At 38.6% G+C, this 13,069-nt stretch overlaps 1 protein-coding gene across 2 annotated transcripts in view; it reads left to right on the top strand.

Moving 5' to 3' along the window:
• The window catches only part of LOC117946386 (anoctamin-9-like), a 48,576-nt gene that overhangs the window by 32,142 nt on the left and 3,365 nt on the right, over positions 1-13,069 (top strand). For both annotated transcript variants that reach the window (XM_034874628.1, XM_034874546.1), the window contains exons 15-19: positions 2,673-2,784; positions 7,146-7,200; positions 7,303-7,400; positions 7,565-7,761; positions 10,831-10,983. In XM_034874628.1, coding sequence (XP_034730519.1) covers positions 2,673-2,784; positions 7,146-7,200; positions 7,303-7,400; positions 7,565-7,761; positions 10,831-10,983 — 615 coding nt within the window. The remainder of the gene's footprint in view (positions 1-2,672; positions 2,785-7,145; positions 7,201-7,302; positions 7,401-7,564; positions 7,762-10,830; positions 10,984-13,069) is intronic.

Genomic DNA, 13,069 nt, shown 5'->3' with positions numbered 1-13,069 from the left:
TTTGCAATTCCAGAGGTCAAACGTTTCCTGTAGTTTTTCAACAGGTTTGCACACACTGTAGAAGGGATTTTGGCCCACTCCTCCACACAGATCTTCTCTAGATCAGTTGAGTTTGAGCTCCCTCCAAAGATTCTCTATTGGGTTAAGGTCTGGAGACTGGCTAGGCCAGGCCAGAACCTTGATATGCTTCTTACAGAGCCACTCCTTGGTTATCCTGGCTGTGTGCTTTGGGTTATTGTCATGTTGGAAGACCCAGCCATGACACATCTTCAATGCTCTAACTGAGGGAAGGAGGTTGTTCCCCAAAATCTCGCAATACATGGCCCCGATCATCTTCTCCTTAGTACAGTGCATTAGCCCTGTCCCATGTGCAGAAAACACCGCCAAAGCATGATGCTACCACCCCCATGCATCACAGTAGGGATGGTGTTCTTGGGATGGTACTCATCATTATTCTTCCTAAAACACAGTTAGTGGAATTATGACCAAAAGGTTCTATTTTGGTCTCATCTGACCACATGACTTTCTCCCATGACTCCTCTGGATCATCCAAATGGACGTTCAATCAATCAATCAATCAATCAATCAAACTTTATTTCTAGAGCACATTTAAAAACAACCAGGTTGACCAAAGTGCTGTACACAGACATGGAACAATAAATAGACAGAATACAACACCAAACAAATACAACATACAGTTCTCATCATGGATTAAAAGCCAAGGAATAAAAATGTGTTTTAAGTCGCGATTTAAAAACCGGAAGGCTGGGGGCCAGTTTGACATGTAGAGGCAGCTCATTCCAAAGTCTCGGGGCTGCGGCTGAGAAAGCCCGATCCCCTCTACTCTTCAGCCGTGTTTTAGGGGCAACAAGAAGAGACTGGTTTGCAGACCTTAAAGATCTTGAAGGAGCATGTGGCTTCAACAGATCAGTTATGTAGACTGGAGCTAGTCCATGGAGGGCTTTAAAAACAAATAATAAAATCTTAAAATCAATCCTAAAAGTAACTGGGAGCCAGAAGAGAGAGGCAAGGACAGGGGTGATGTGATCTCGCTTACGAGTTCCAGTAAGGAGGCGAGCAGCAGCATTTTGAACGAGCTGTAGTCAAGAGAGGGAGGCCTGGCTAACACCTACATACAGAGCATTACAATAGTCAAGGCGTGTTGTAATAAAAGCATGTATAACCCTCTCAAAGTCTGTGAAGGATAAAAAGGCCTTAATCTTGGTAAGAAGCCTAAGTTGAAAGAAACTTGCTTTCACAACAGAATTGATCTTCTTCTCCATTTTAAAATCACAATCCATTTTTATACCCAGGTTTGTTACAGCAGACTTAACATAGGGTTGAAAAATGCCTAGGTCTTTTTGTGAGACATCAGAGGTGCCACTGGGTCTAAAAAAAAAAAGACGTTGACAAACTGAAGACGGGCCCTGACCTTTGCTGGTTTAAGAAGGGGAAACTTCCATGCCATGCATGACTTCGAACCATGACGTCTTAGTGTGTTACAAAATGTAACCTTGGAAATGGTGGTCCCAGCTCTTTTCAGGTCATTGACCAGCTCCTCCCATGTAGTTCTGGGCTGATTCCTCACCTTTCTTAGGATCATTGACACCCCACAAGGTGAGATCTTGCATGGAGCCCCAGTACGAGGGAGATTGACAGTCATGTTTAGCTTCTTCCATTTTCTAATGATTGCTCCAACAGCGGGTTTACAGCACTACTAATATTTTATTAATTATGATTGATTTTCTTGTCAACAGTTAAATGACAATTAACTAAAGATTAATTAAATATAAATTTACCATCTATTAATGATGGTTATTATAAAGGTTTACCATTTCTTTTAATTCAGTTATCACAATCATAATTTTTTATCTCAATAAAAAGAGCTTTGTTATCTAGACCCACTGGGTCGTTTGCAACCTGTTATGATAATTTGGTTCATTTTAGCATTGTGCGTTAAAATGCAAATGTTATCTTTTATTCAATAATTCAATTAATTTTAAGGAAACCATGAGCACTTAAGCATGATTAATTTATATTTACTGGAATAATATACAAATGAAAGTTTCTCATATATCTTTTTGAAGGTATTCTTACACAGTAGGACTGTTTTTTGTACTTTGTAAACCTTGACAAATGTCCCCAATGCAAATGTATCATTAGGATTTTTATTTCACCAACCCCAAAATCAATCACAATTAAGTGGTATTTTCTTTTTAATTTGTAAGGGACATAGATAACATGTTTTATAGCTTGTATCACTATAATGCAATTCTCATTTCCGTATTTTGTAAATACCCTTAGTTAACACCTTTTTTTTGAAAACTGGAACGTAGTTACACATGTCTCCTTAGGATAACTTCACCAAGTCCATCACCGTCAGCTCGATCTAGGCCGTTTGAATGTATTTACTGTCGACTGATTTGACCAATAAGATGCTGTGACACACTCTTGATAATGGATTGATTATCTTTTTTTCTTGAAATACAAAATCATGATTGTGATCTCGAGACAACAGCGTTAAAAAATACAAGCACAACCTGTGCCAGCTTCTATAGATTTCACAATAATAAAAACAATAAAGTCTACAACTACATTCTAATTTTGAATTTGAGACTAAATCAAATAATCGTAGAAATTTTCCTATGCTCTTTGTGTTTGTTTGAATTCAGAGAAGACAAACTCGTTTGCTGCCACAGAGAGGAGCTTTACAGTCAAGATGTTCACCTTCCAGTTCTTCACTCTCTTCTCCTCACTCTTCTATGTGGCCTTCTTCCTTGGCAGGTACGTCTGTCTGTCTGTCTGTCTGTCTGTCTGTCTCTTTCCTTCCTTTCTTTCATTCTGTCTTTATTTCCATTCCTTATTTCCTTTTTCCTTCTTTTCTTCTTTTCTTCCATCCTTTCTTTCTTCTTTTTTTCTTAATTCCATTTTTTACTTTCTTGCTTCTTTAACGTTACTTGTTTTATTAAAGGTTTATTTTATTTATTTTAAAATAGACAATGAAGCAGAGCATGCTTTAGAGGTGTGTCAACACACCAACCGGGCAATCATTACATAGGCTAGCATTGGGTATCCATGGTACTGTATTCATTCAAATAGTTGTGATTTTTTTGCATGGACTATCTTACTGTTTGTTTTTACTTCATCAAAGTTACAAAGACAACTTTTGCCTAAAAATGTCTTGTTTAGTGTTTGGGAGCACCTTGCCATCCATGCTAGCTGGTAACTTAGGGGAAAGTCTGCTGTTTTGCAACCAGCTCTGTCTGTGCACTGCTTTACATACAGATGAACGGTGCCAGTAACAGAGGCCCTTGTTTACCCACTGGTAGAACTCCACTAGATAACTCGCGTCAGCCAGTTTAAAATTGGTTTCTCTCTCTCTTTAGTGTTTAGCTTAGCATTTAGCTTAGCATTTAGCTTAGCGTTTAGCGCAGCACTGAAACCATACACAACTCTGGCTTAGCTGCGTCATCCCGCCATAAATAACTATACATAGATACTGCCAGAGTTCTCAAGCCTCACGCATTGTCCGTGAGACACACGCATTTCAAGCAATTCACACGCCACACCTTTTATTTCTCAAACTGAGAAGGCAACGCCCACCAAGTTGTACGGCTAGCCCGTATCATTTGCCCCTGTTTTAAACACTCTCAGCCACCGGATGTTATTAAGTAAGCAACATAGATATAAAACCTGTTCTATATCTATGCGCGCAAACACACAGAGAAGGTAAGTTGGACGAAAGCTTGTCTAAACTTTTTTATATTTACTCCACGGAGAACAGAACATTTGGTAACAATATGGCCAATTTGGGGCTAAATTATTATCTCCTTTGCAACCACAAGCTTTAGTTCAGTTTGACTGGCTTTCGTTATCTGATACTTAGGGAAATGTTGGAGGGTAAGGACTGAATGGTCCGTTTACGTTTTCATAGTTTGTTTTTTTGTTTGAATCACAAAACAAAATAACGAGAAAACCAACTTTTTTTTGGTTTGTCGTTCTCCCGATTTGGTTTCTGAATCCAAAAACAAAAAACGAGTGAACCAAATTCAAATAACGGTCTGATTTTTTTATTTTTTATTCCTATTTTCATTTCTCCGTTTGAAGATCTACATTATAACAAAGACAGGTTGGCCAAGTCACCCAGAAGTGCTAGTAAATATAAATAAAAGCCAAGCGTTTAGAACAATCATAATATGCAGCACTAATGGTATACCAGAGTAATGTTAGAAGAAAAAAATCAATCAATATAGGTTTATATGAACCTGGACCGAAAGAAATATGTTAGCAACAGTAGTTTGTTACAGTGATTTAATATCATGCCCATCTACGTACACATCACCAGCCACGTTTAATGAGCGCATTGTTAAGGTTCAGTACAGTTGGTAATATAGGTTAACCCAAGAAACCAAAAACTATTTGCGTGCAACCGGGGTCATTGGAACCTATTGCAACATAAATTACATATTTTTCTATAATAGCATATAAGTTTGTAAAAATTCAACCCCAATACAATTTCCCGACCCCAGTAGTTGTTTGGACAGCGAACTGAAAGATTGAATGAATACTTGTCAACGTGATTTCCCACGTGACGTCATGCTTAGGCCTAATAAGGTTAACGTTACTAATGAGGGAGAGTAGGATTCCGCTTTGCTGCCATAAAAATATCAGTCCCTATTTTGTCTTTGCCATTCGATTGACACCCTCTTAAAACTTGTGTTGGTCCTCAAATATAATTTTATTAAAGTCAAATTATCCTAATGCATCACATCTATTTTCAAAAACCCCAAGGGCACACTAAATGTTACCTTGGTCACGTTATACTGTGTGAATAAAAATGTATTGAGCAGGCTAGTTAGGTAATAGTAGTTTGTTGACAATACTATCATAAATGACATGTGAAGGTTCTCATTCATCCATGTAACGTTAGTTATCCAACGAAGGTTAAAATCAAGGGCAGTTCAAAACAATTGCAAAAACAGACCAGTAGGTATTGCACCATGCCTGCTATGTCCAAGCTACTGTCATTGGAGATAACATAGAAATTAACTTTATGTTCTGTAATTTTGGAAAACTAAAACCTTTCCATTATTAAGGCAGTCACTTGGCTGGTGATATGTACGTGAATAGGTACAATATTAAATAACTGTAATAAAGTAGGCCTACTGTAGCTAACATATTTCTTTCGGTCTAGGTTCACATAAGCCTATTTATTTATTGATTTCTTTATTCTTCTAACGTTATTGTGGTATAACGTTAGTGCTGCATATTATGCCCATTCTAAAAGCTTGGTTTTTATATAGGCAACATTTACTATTACTTCCGGGTCACTTAGGCCCACCTTTCTTTCTTTTAATGTAGATCTTCAAATGGGGAAATAAAAAACCAAAAACTGACCGTTTTTTTGGTTTAGTTGAATTTTGTTTTAGGATTCAGAAACCAAAACGGGAGAACGGCTCTTTTTTTGATAATTTCTTTGTTTTTGGTTTGAAACGACACACGAAAAAAGGTGGTTTTCTCGTTAATTTGTATTGTGGTTCAAACAAAAAAACTGACTATCAAAACGTACACAGACCTTTTTAGTACATACATTAAACACTATGGTGCAAAAGGTGAGATCTTGTATAATACAATGTCAGAACTTGCAAACAAAAAATCTGAACTTGTATGTTAAAATTTGCACTTGTAAAAATAAAATTTGCACTTGGAAAACTTTTGTGAACTTTTGTATGTGATCTGAATTTGAAGTCACACAAAGAAAATAAAAACATTCACAAATGTGTAGATTGTTATTTGCATGAACACAATGACAGTTGCAAGCTTGTAGTGCAACATTTACTCATGGACATTTTTTTCTCTGGTTCATTTTCCATCATAATCACAACTCAGTGATTACAACCTCTCAAATTTGTCCCTGCAATGTGCTCTATCGCATCACACGGTAGGAAGTCTGCATGCATCGACTTTTGCAACACTGCTTGCGATACATTTGGTGCAATACTAATTTGTACCTGTGGACATAGTCTGTGGAGCTCTAAGCCAACAGAATGGCCAGGGAAAGCAGGGTTCTATCACCAGAGGAGGGACAACTCCATCCATCCATCCATCCATCTTCATCCGCTAATCTGGTATCGGGTTGCGGGGGCATGCAGCTCCAGCAGGAGACCCCAAACTTCCCTTTCCCGAGCCACGTTAACCAGATGTATGAATGTTTTTTGCAATTTCAAATTTTTACAAGCGCAAATTTTAACATACAATTTCAGATTCACATCGTATTCTACAAGCTCTCACCTTCTGCACCATATTTACCTTCATAATAAAGGCTGACTATCAGCAGCTACTGTCCAGACTATGCATCCCTGGCTTATTCCATTCAGTGCAAGTCGTCAGAGTGAGGTGAGGACTAAAAAAATTTACAGTTGTATTGTGCATATGGGTAAATGCAGTTATGCAACGTACACCATATTATATTGTACAAATGTCAATATATTTATAAATAAATATATGTAGAAAAAAATGCTTTGCATTTTTATAGTAGGTAGATAAGATAAGGTAGATAGTAGGTAGATAGCCTATGTCATTGGCTAAATGCATTAGGAGGAGCGGCATGTGTTTCCAAAAATGGCAGCCACATTGACATATCGCTTAAATGAACAGCAGCGGCTGATGCGGTAGCTACCTTTCTTTCTATCTATCTTTCTTTAACTGTCTATGGTATCTACGCCAAGCTCTTCTCTTTTGTCCAATTGTAGCATTGGTCAAAATGGGGTTTGTTTCCAGGCACCCAGATAGCTCAGTGGTTAGAGCGGGTGCCCATATACAGAGGCTTGCTCCTCAACGCAGCGGGCCTGGGTTCGAATCTGGCCTGCCTTTGCTGGATGTCACTCCCCCTCTCTCTATCTCTCTCCCCCTTTCACACACATCTTTGTCTGTCTGTCTAATAAAGGGAGAAAAAAAAATGGGGTTTGTTTCCTCTCAGATTGCTATGTGTTTATTGTGTCTACTGTGTAAATTGAGATGGCTACACCTGATTAATTGAAAGCGCTGACTTTTTATATATATACAGTATGTATAGATAATCTGTCCCCAGCCTTAACTTTAGAGGGTTTGATTTTTGATGTGAAGCTAATGTTTTATTGTCACAGGATAAACGGCCATCCAGGGAACTATGTGCGTATCGCTGGATGGAGACTGGAGGAGGTGAGGAGATTTGAGGACACTTTTTTTTAGCTTCAAGTCATTTATACAGCATGCATGCACCACAGTACTAACCCTTAGATGTGTACTGTGTGTGTGATATAGTGCCATCCAAGTGGTTGTTTGACAGACCTCTTCATCCAGATGGCTGTGATCATGCTGCTAAAACAGACTCTCAACAACATCTTTGAGTTTACTGGGCCGTGAGTTTTCATTCTTAAAGTGTTGTGTTTTCATTTAAAATCTCCTGTAGGGCAGGAGGTGGTGATAAGGCAGTGTCCTACATAGTGACAACCCAGAACTCTTTGGAAAAAAAAGTGTAAACATGTCAGACTTTTCATTCATGTGAAAATGTTGTGTTTTCCAGCTGGTTGAAGAGCTGTCTGAGCAGAAACCACGCACGGAAGCTGGAGAGGAAGTGTGGTCACTGTTACAGGAAGGCCTGCCGTGATGAACAAAGATGTGTTGAACCGTGTGACGTCTGCAAACTTCGGGACTGGCTGCGTAATTACCACCTGGCAAACACGGATGCCTTCAGTCTGTTCAATGAGTACTTGGAGATGGGTAGGTCCATAGTCTCCTCCTTACCATACCTTAAAACTTGACTCACTAATCTTGAAGGTTGATAGTGTTCATGCACAAAGCCCCGACAGTACCCTGACTAAGACATATCAGCACTAGTGTTAGGGTTAGTTGTTATTAGTATTGTTATCATTAGAGTTAGGTTTGGTGAATGACTGGCTACACTCAAAGAACTAAATCCATGGTACATAGACTCAAGTAAAACTTAATGTAAAAATCCCCATGATAAGACATAAAATAATTTTGTAAAATAGGTTTAACAAATCAGTGCCCTGTATAATCCTCATGGTTTTGTTCAGGTACAAGTCCTGGCATTCTTGCTGCATTTTTGGCGAGCAGCATGTCAAGGATGATAAGTGGTCGGATCTTTGCTTTCAATCAAGCAAAGAGTTTACCGGTGATTTTGGGTAGACCAAAGCCATTGTAGTTGTAACAGTTACTACTGTCTTCCTTGTTCTTGTACAGAGTGACGGAAGTAGCATCTTTCATGTCCTGTGTGACAGCATCTTCCCTACAGCACAGACATAGTAGCTTGTGGGGCTTGTGAAAAAGAGCAGCCTTGCAGGATGTTGATTGCTTTGCTTAGCTTCTTAGTTGTCTCTTCCAATACAAGTTGGTGCCCTCAGAATTGAATGTGCCTCTGTGTCTCTGTGGTATGTGTGTGTGTGTGTGTGGGTGTGTGTGTGTGTGTGCAATCAGTGTTTGTACGGGTGCTTGAAATCCTTGGATTTTGCTTAAATGCTAGAATTTTGCTTACATGCTAGAATTTTGATGTTTTCAAGGTTTGAAAATTGCTTGAATTTGAATTGAATTAATGTGCCTGTTAGCCAAAAGTCAAATCGCTCCCTCAAGATTTTTAAGAGCATTCTGCCCTTTTGATTAGTTTTGATTTTAGTAAAGACAAGTTTACAAGACACGTTTTATGTTGTTACTGTCTCAGATTTTGATCAAACCTTATATATATCAAGACTGTGTCCCAAAACCAAGGCCTGTCAAATATTTCTGTTCAAATCATATGTGTTCATATTTTCAGCCCTTGAAATTACTTTAGTTTTACAGCCTAAAAATCACATTATCTGGGAAGAAATATCTGGACATTAAAATAATGGTTAGTGGTATTAAGGTTAGAGAGAGAGGCAGGTTAGAGAGAGAGACAGGCAAGCCAAACTTTGTAGGGCGGAAGACAAACATGTCAATATGACTGAACCATTACAAGTTTGTACAGCATTCCCTTTTTTGGAAAAAAAGTGACCTAGACTGACATTAAGGTTAGCACAAACTTTGAGCAAAATCTAAGAGGGTGCAGTTGTTTTACTGGATTTAGTCTGATTTGACAAAGAAGGACCCAGTTGCACGTCATTTGGCTCAAATCCTCCCACTTACTCAGACAGGTCAGATAGCAAGCAAAGTCCAGTGACATTGATACATTTAGAAAATAAACATGTGTTTTGCTTAAACATCTCATCCTTCTGCTATTACAAAACACAATTTTAGCTGTTTATAGCATTATTTCTTTTTATGTGTCAAAAGCACTAAATAATAATTTTGACAAATGTATTGGTATGTAATTTACGGTGGTGCTGAAAAAAAGCTTTAAAATGGATATCGAAAGTCCTTGAAAAGTTCTTGAATTTGACCTTGGAATGGAATAGGTGTACATACACTGATACTAGAATGAAATGGAACTTGAGAACAAACAACAGGACACTAACGGCGTTTTTTCATTAATAGTACCTGCTCGACTTGTCTCGACCGCGGTACCCCCTCCTTTTTTCCCATTGCAGATTAGTACCGCCTCATGCGTGAGGTAAGATGAGCCGTGGTTGGTCATTATAGCAGGAAACTGCCATGACCTAACGCTACACACACCGAACGTCAAAGGTGTGTTGTTTTTTATTCTTGGCATGTGGCTGTTTCCACAGCCAGACGACAAATTAGTTTCAAATGGAGGCAGCAAAAAACAACTATTTAAACGGCGGGTTTGTTGAGGACAACCCCGTCTGTTGCTAGAAATGATGACGTCGTGAATAGTGACGATTCTCTCCGACCAATCAGTAGTCTGCAGGTACATATCCTTTTGGTGTTGTCTCAGCTTGCTTGGAATCTCAACTGAGGTAGTACTAAAAAAAAGGACCTGTTAGCAGGTACCAGGGACTTTTTTTTCCGTAATGGAAAACCAAAAAAGGCGAGTAGAGTTGAGGTGACTCGAGTAGGTACCGTGCAGTGGAAAAACGCCAAAAGATCCTTTTATCAAGAACTCAATGGGGCTGTGGAAAACGACTTTAGAAGCTAACTCAAAGCCAATTGCACAAGTTACCAGGACCATAGGAGATACTCTGTCCGGCTGCTGTTCTAAATAGGGCTGAATCACTAAGAGCGGCTACAGAAACAGGAATTAGGCGGTTTTCACGTGACTGGCCATGACCGGCAACTGGCATGTCAGATTGACATTACCCAATTATATGCCTGTCAAATGTACTTGGGCGCCACATGTTTTATCATTGCGCAGCATCAGCATCACACATGCAAGAGCACTGCCGCTCCATCAGCTGTTTACGAAATGTCTGAAAGTAGAATGAGCGGTGACGTTAAATCATCTGTTTTCAGGTAACCGCGACGTAGCTACTATGCTGGATTGTTCCGAGGTAGCCGTAACATTATCTTAAAAGCCCATTGGTATAGTTCATACGTATGCACAATGACAAATAAAGCAAACTTGCTAAAAAGGAACTACACACTGATTTCAGGTAACGTTACTGTTGATGTTCACGCCTGTGTGTGTGTTTTGAGAAATATCTTTATACTGTAAGGCAATGAAAAATCTGAATTGGCCTTGAAAGTTGTAATTGGTGTATCTCTAACAAAAATTTGTAACTGGGCAGTGTCGTGGACATCAGAGCTTTCATCCAAGCCAATGAGAAAAGTTTGAAATTGTCTGAACTTGCTGATTTATAATGCTTTTTGCACCTAAAATTAAATGCTTTATGTTTACTGAAAGGGCTTAAAATAATTACACTTCAATTTGACTAACCTATGGTCCATCCCCTCCAGTGGTTCAGTTCAGTTTCACCACAATATTTGTGGCAGCGTTTCCCCTCGCCCCCCTTCTGGCTCTCATCAACAACATCTTTGAGATCCGCCTGGACGCCATCAAGATGGTCCGCCTGGAACGGCGGCTGGTTCCTTGGAAGACTAACGACATCGGTGAGCTGTGTGTTGTCTGTGTTGATATGTGTCAAAGGTTTCTGTGTTAAGTGAGCTGCCACTGCATAAAATTCACATTACTGAATCATTACAAAAATACAGGATAACATCAGTGCTTGAAATGGGCCAGTACTGAGTTCTGGAACTTCTGTTTTTTTCTCTAGGTATGTACCCTTAAACACCTGCAAAACTGCATCTGTGTAAACACATGGCAGCTTAACACTGACAAAACAGCCATGATAGTCTCCTTGTTAACATGAATCATTGTTATAGATAAACTTATTAATATAACCCTGGTCTCTGGAGGCTACCGTGCCACTGTGCCCCCGCCCAACACAGGAGGCCTCCAATGATGCAATGTGCAGTTGAATATTTCCTACATGGCCTATACTATATGCAGTCTTGATTTTGGTGGTCATTTATGCCTACATCTGCAAATTTACTGTAGTTCTTTAAGTAAATTGTATTGTAGTGGCCCCTTGGATTTATTTATTCAGACTCAGAGTTTCAACCGGGTGTCAATTTATTTCTTCCTCTCAACAAGCACCAGGCACTAAACAAAACAAAACGTTTCTATGTAGCTTCACAAATAATTTGCACATAAATCGTGTTCACATATTAATCATGTTTACACCTAATACAAATCATTTTTACATTAAACTAATAATCAATAGGAAATAGGAAATGAAATATGTTTTAAGCTATTATGACAAAAAAGTCACATGCTTCTTTTAAATGAAATACAAAATATATATTATAATTATTAACAGAAATGTAATGTGCATTAACCCATAAACAAATTAAGTAATGACGTTCTCTTTCCTTGAACAAATCCCTTCTGATAATAATACACACTCCACACATTTTCCTTCATACCTCATTCCGCTCTCCAAGGGCGCTAATCAAAGAGTTGCTGTCCCTCAGTTAGCATGCTCTCTTGCCTGACACACCCTCACAGTTTGGAGCTCTTAGAAATAACAGGTACGAACAATACAAGAATAATAAAGTAAATCACAATGTAAACCCTTTCTTTACAAAATTCAAATGGATGAATATGATAAATAACGTGTAAAGTTTTTACCGTTGCGCTGACGATGTGTGAGCGCCACATTGTGAAGAGAGAGTAGCAGGAAGTTTAGCATCACAAAAATATCAGAAGAAGAAAACAGAGCTTTTCAAAATAAAAGCAGAACAGACCACAAGGTGACACAATGTCTTGTTAACATATAAATATAATACTGTGTACGAGAATACTACTGCAATTTAACAAAGACATTTACATTTATCAAACCACAGTCAACTTTGATTAAGGAGTCACGTGATTGGCTGGACAGAGATGGCGGCTTAAGTTGTAAGCCGCAGTCTCTTAATGTGTAGCTTCTGGCCTAAATTTGTCAAATAGTTGTTTTATATGGTTCCAACTTTGATATTTTATCACTCTGTGCTCGTAAGAGTTACTTGAAGAAGAATGGCAAACAAAGTCCACTGCGGTGATGTGAACCCCATTGCAGAGGCATTGCTGGAGAAACAGAAATGCTGCCTCGAGCCACATTTTTCTCAGATTCAACAGATGGCTGTTCATAGTAACAACAAGCTAACTGCTGCATGGCTAATTTTGGAAAACCACTAGCCACAGTGGCTGATGAGCAAAGATACCAAAATATGTTTAAAATACAAATATATTGAGACACATGCAATGATCATGTCATGCAACTGCTGAATTAAGCTACTAGCACCTTTAACTGTACAACATTTTATATAAGAACACTTATATAAGAACTGTTATTGTATTTTGTATGTACTGTAAGTATAAGAACTTCAATGACATGAAAACATTATATAAATGTGATAAACATTAGGTCTTGTTTGTCTGTTAGACAGCTAGACATCTCAAAAACTAACAGATTGCCTAGCAACGGGAACGCTGGCGAGATTGACGCCGCTCCGTCTGGCTTGTTTGTTTTCGGTAATTTTGCTTTTATTTAGCTTTTTCTCTCACGTAAACGTTGATGGTTTTGCTTGATGTTCATCCTTAGCTGAAGTTACATGTGGCGACGCATTTTTTTGTCTTTTCTCCACCATAATT

This window comes from Etheostoma cragini, chromosome 1 (assembly GCF_013103735.1).
Source record: "Etheostoma cragini isolate CJK2018 chromosome 1, CSU_Ecrag_1.0, whole genome shotgun sequence".
Taxonomy (NCBI): Eukaryota; Metazoa; Chordata; class Actinopteri; order Perciformes; family Percidae; genus Etheostoma; species Etheostoma cragini.
Note: the sequence above shows the minus strand (reverse complement) of the source record. Positions and strands in the feature narration are given on the sequence as shown.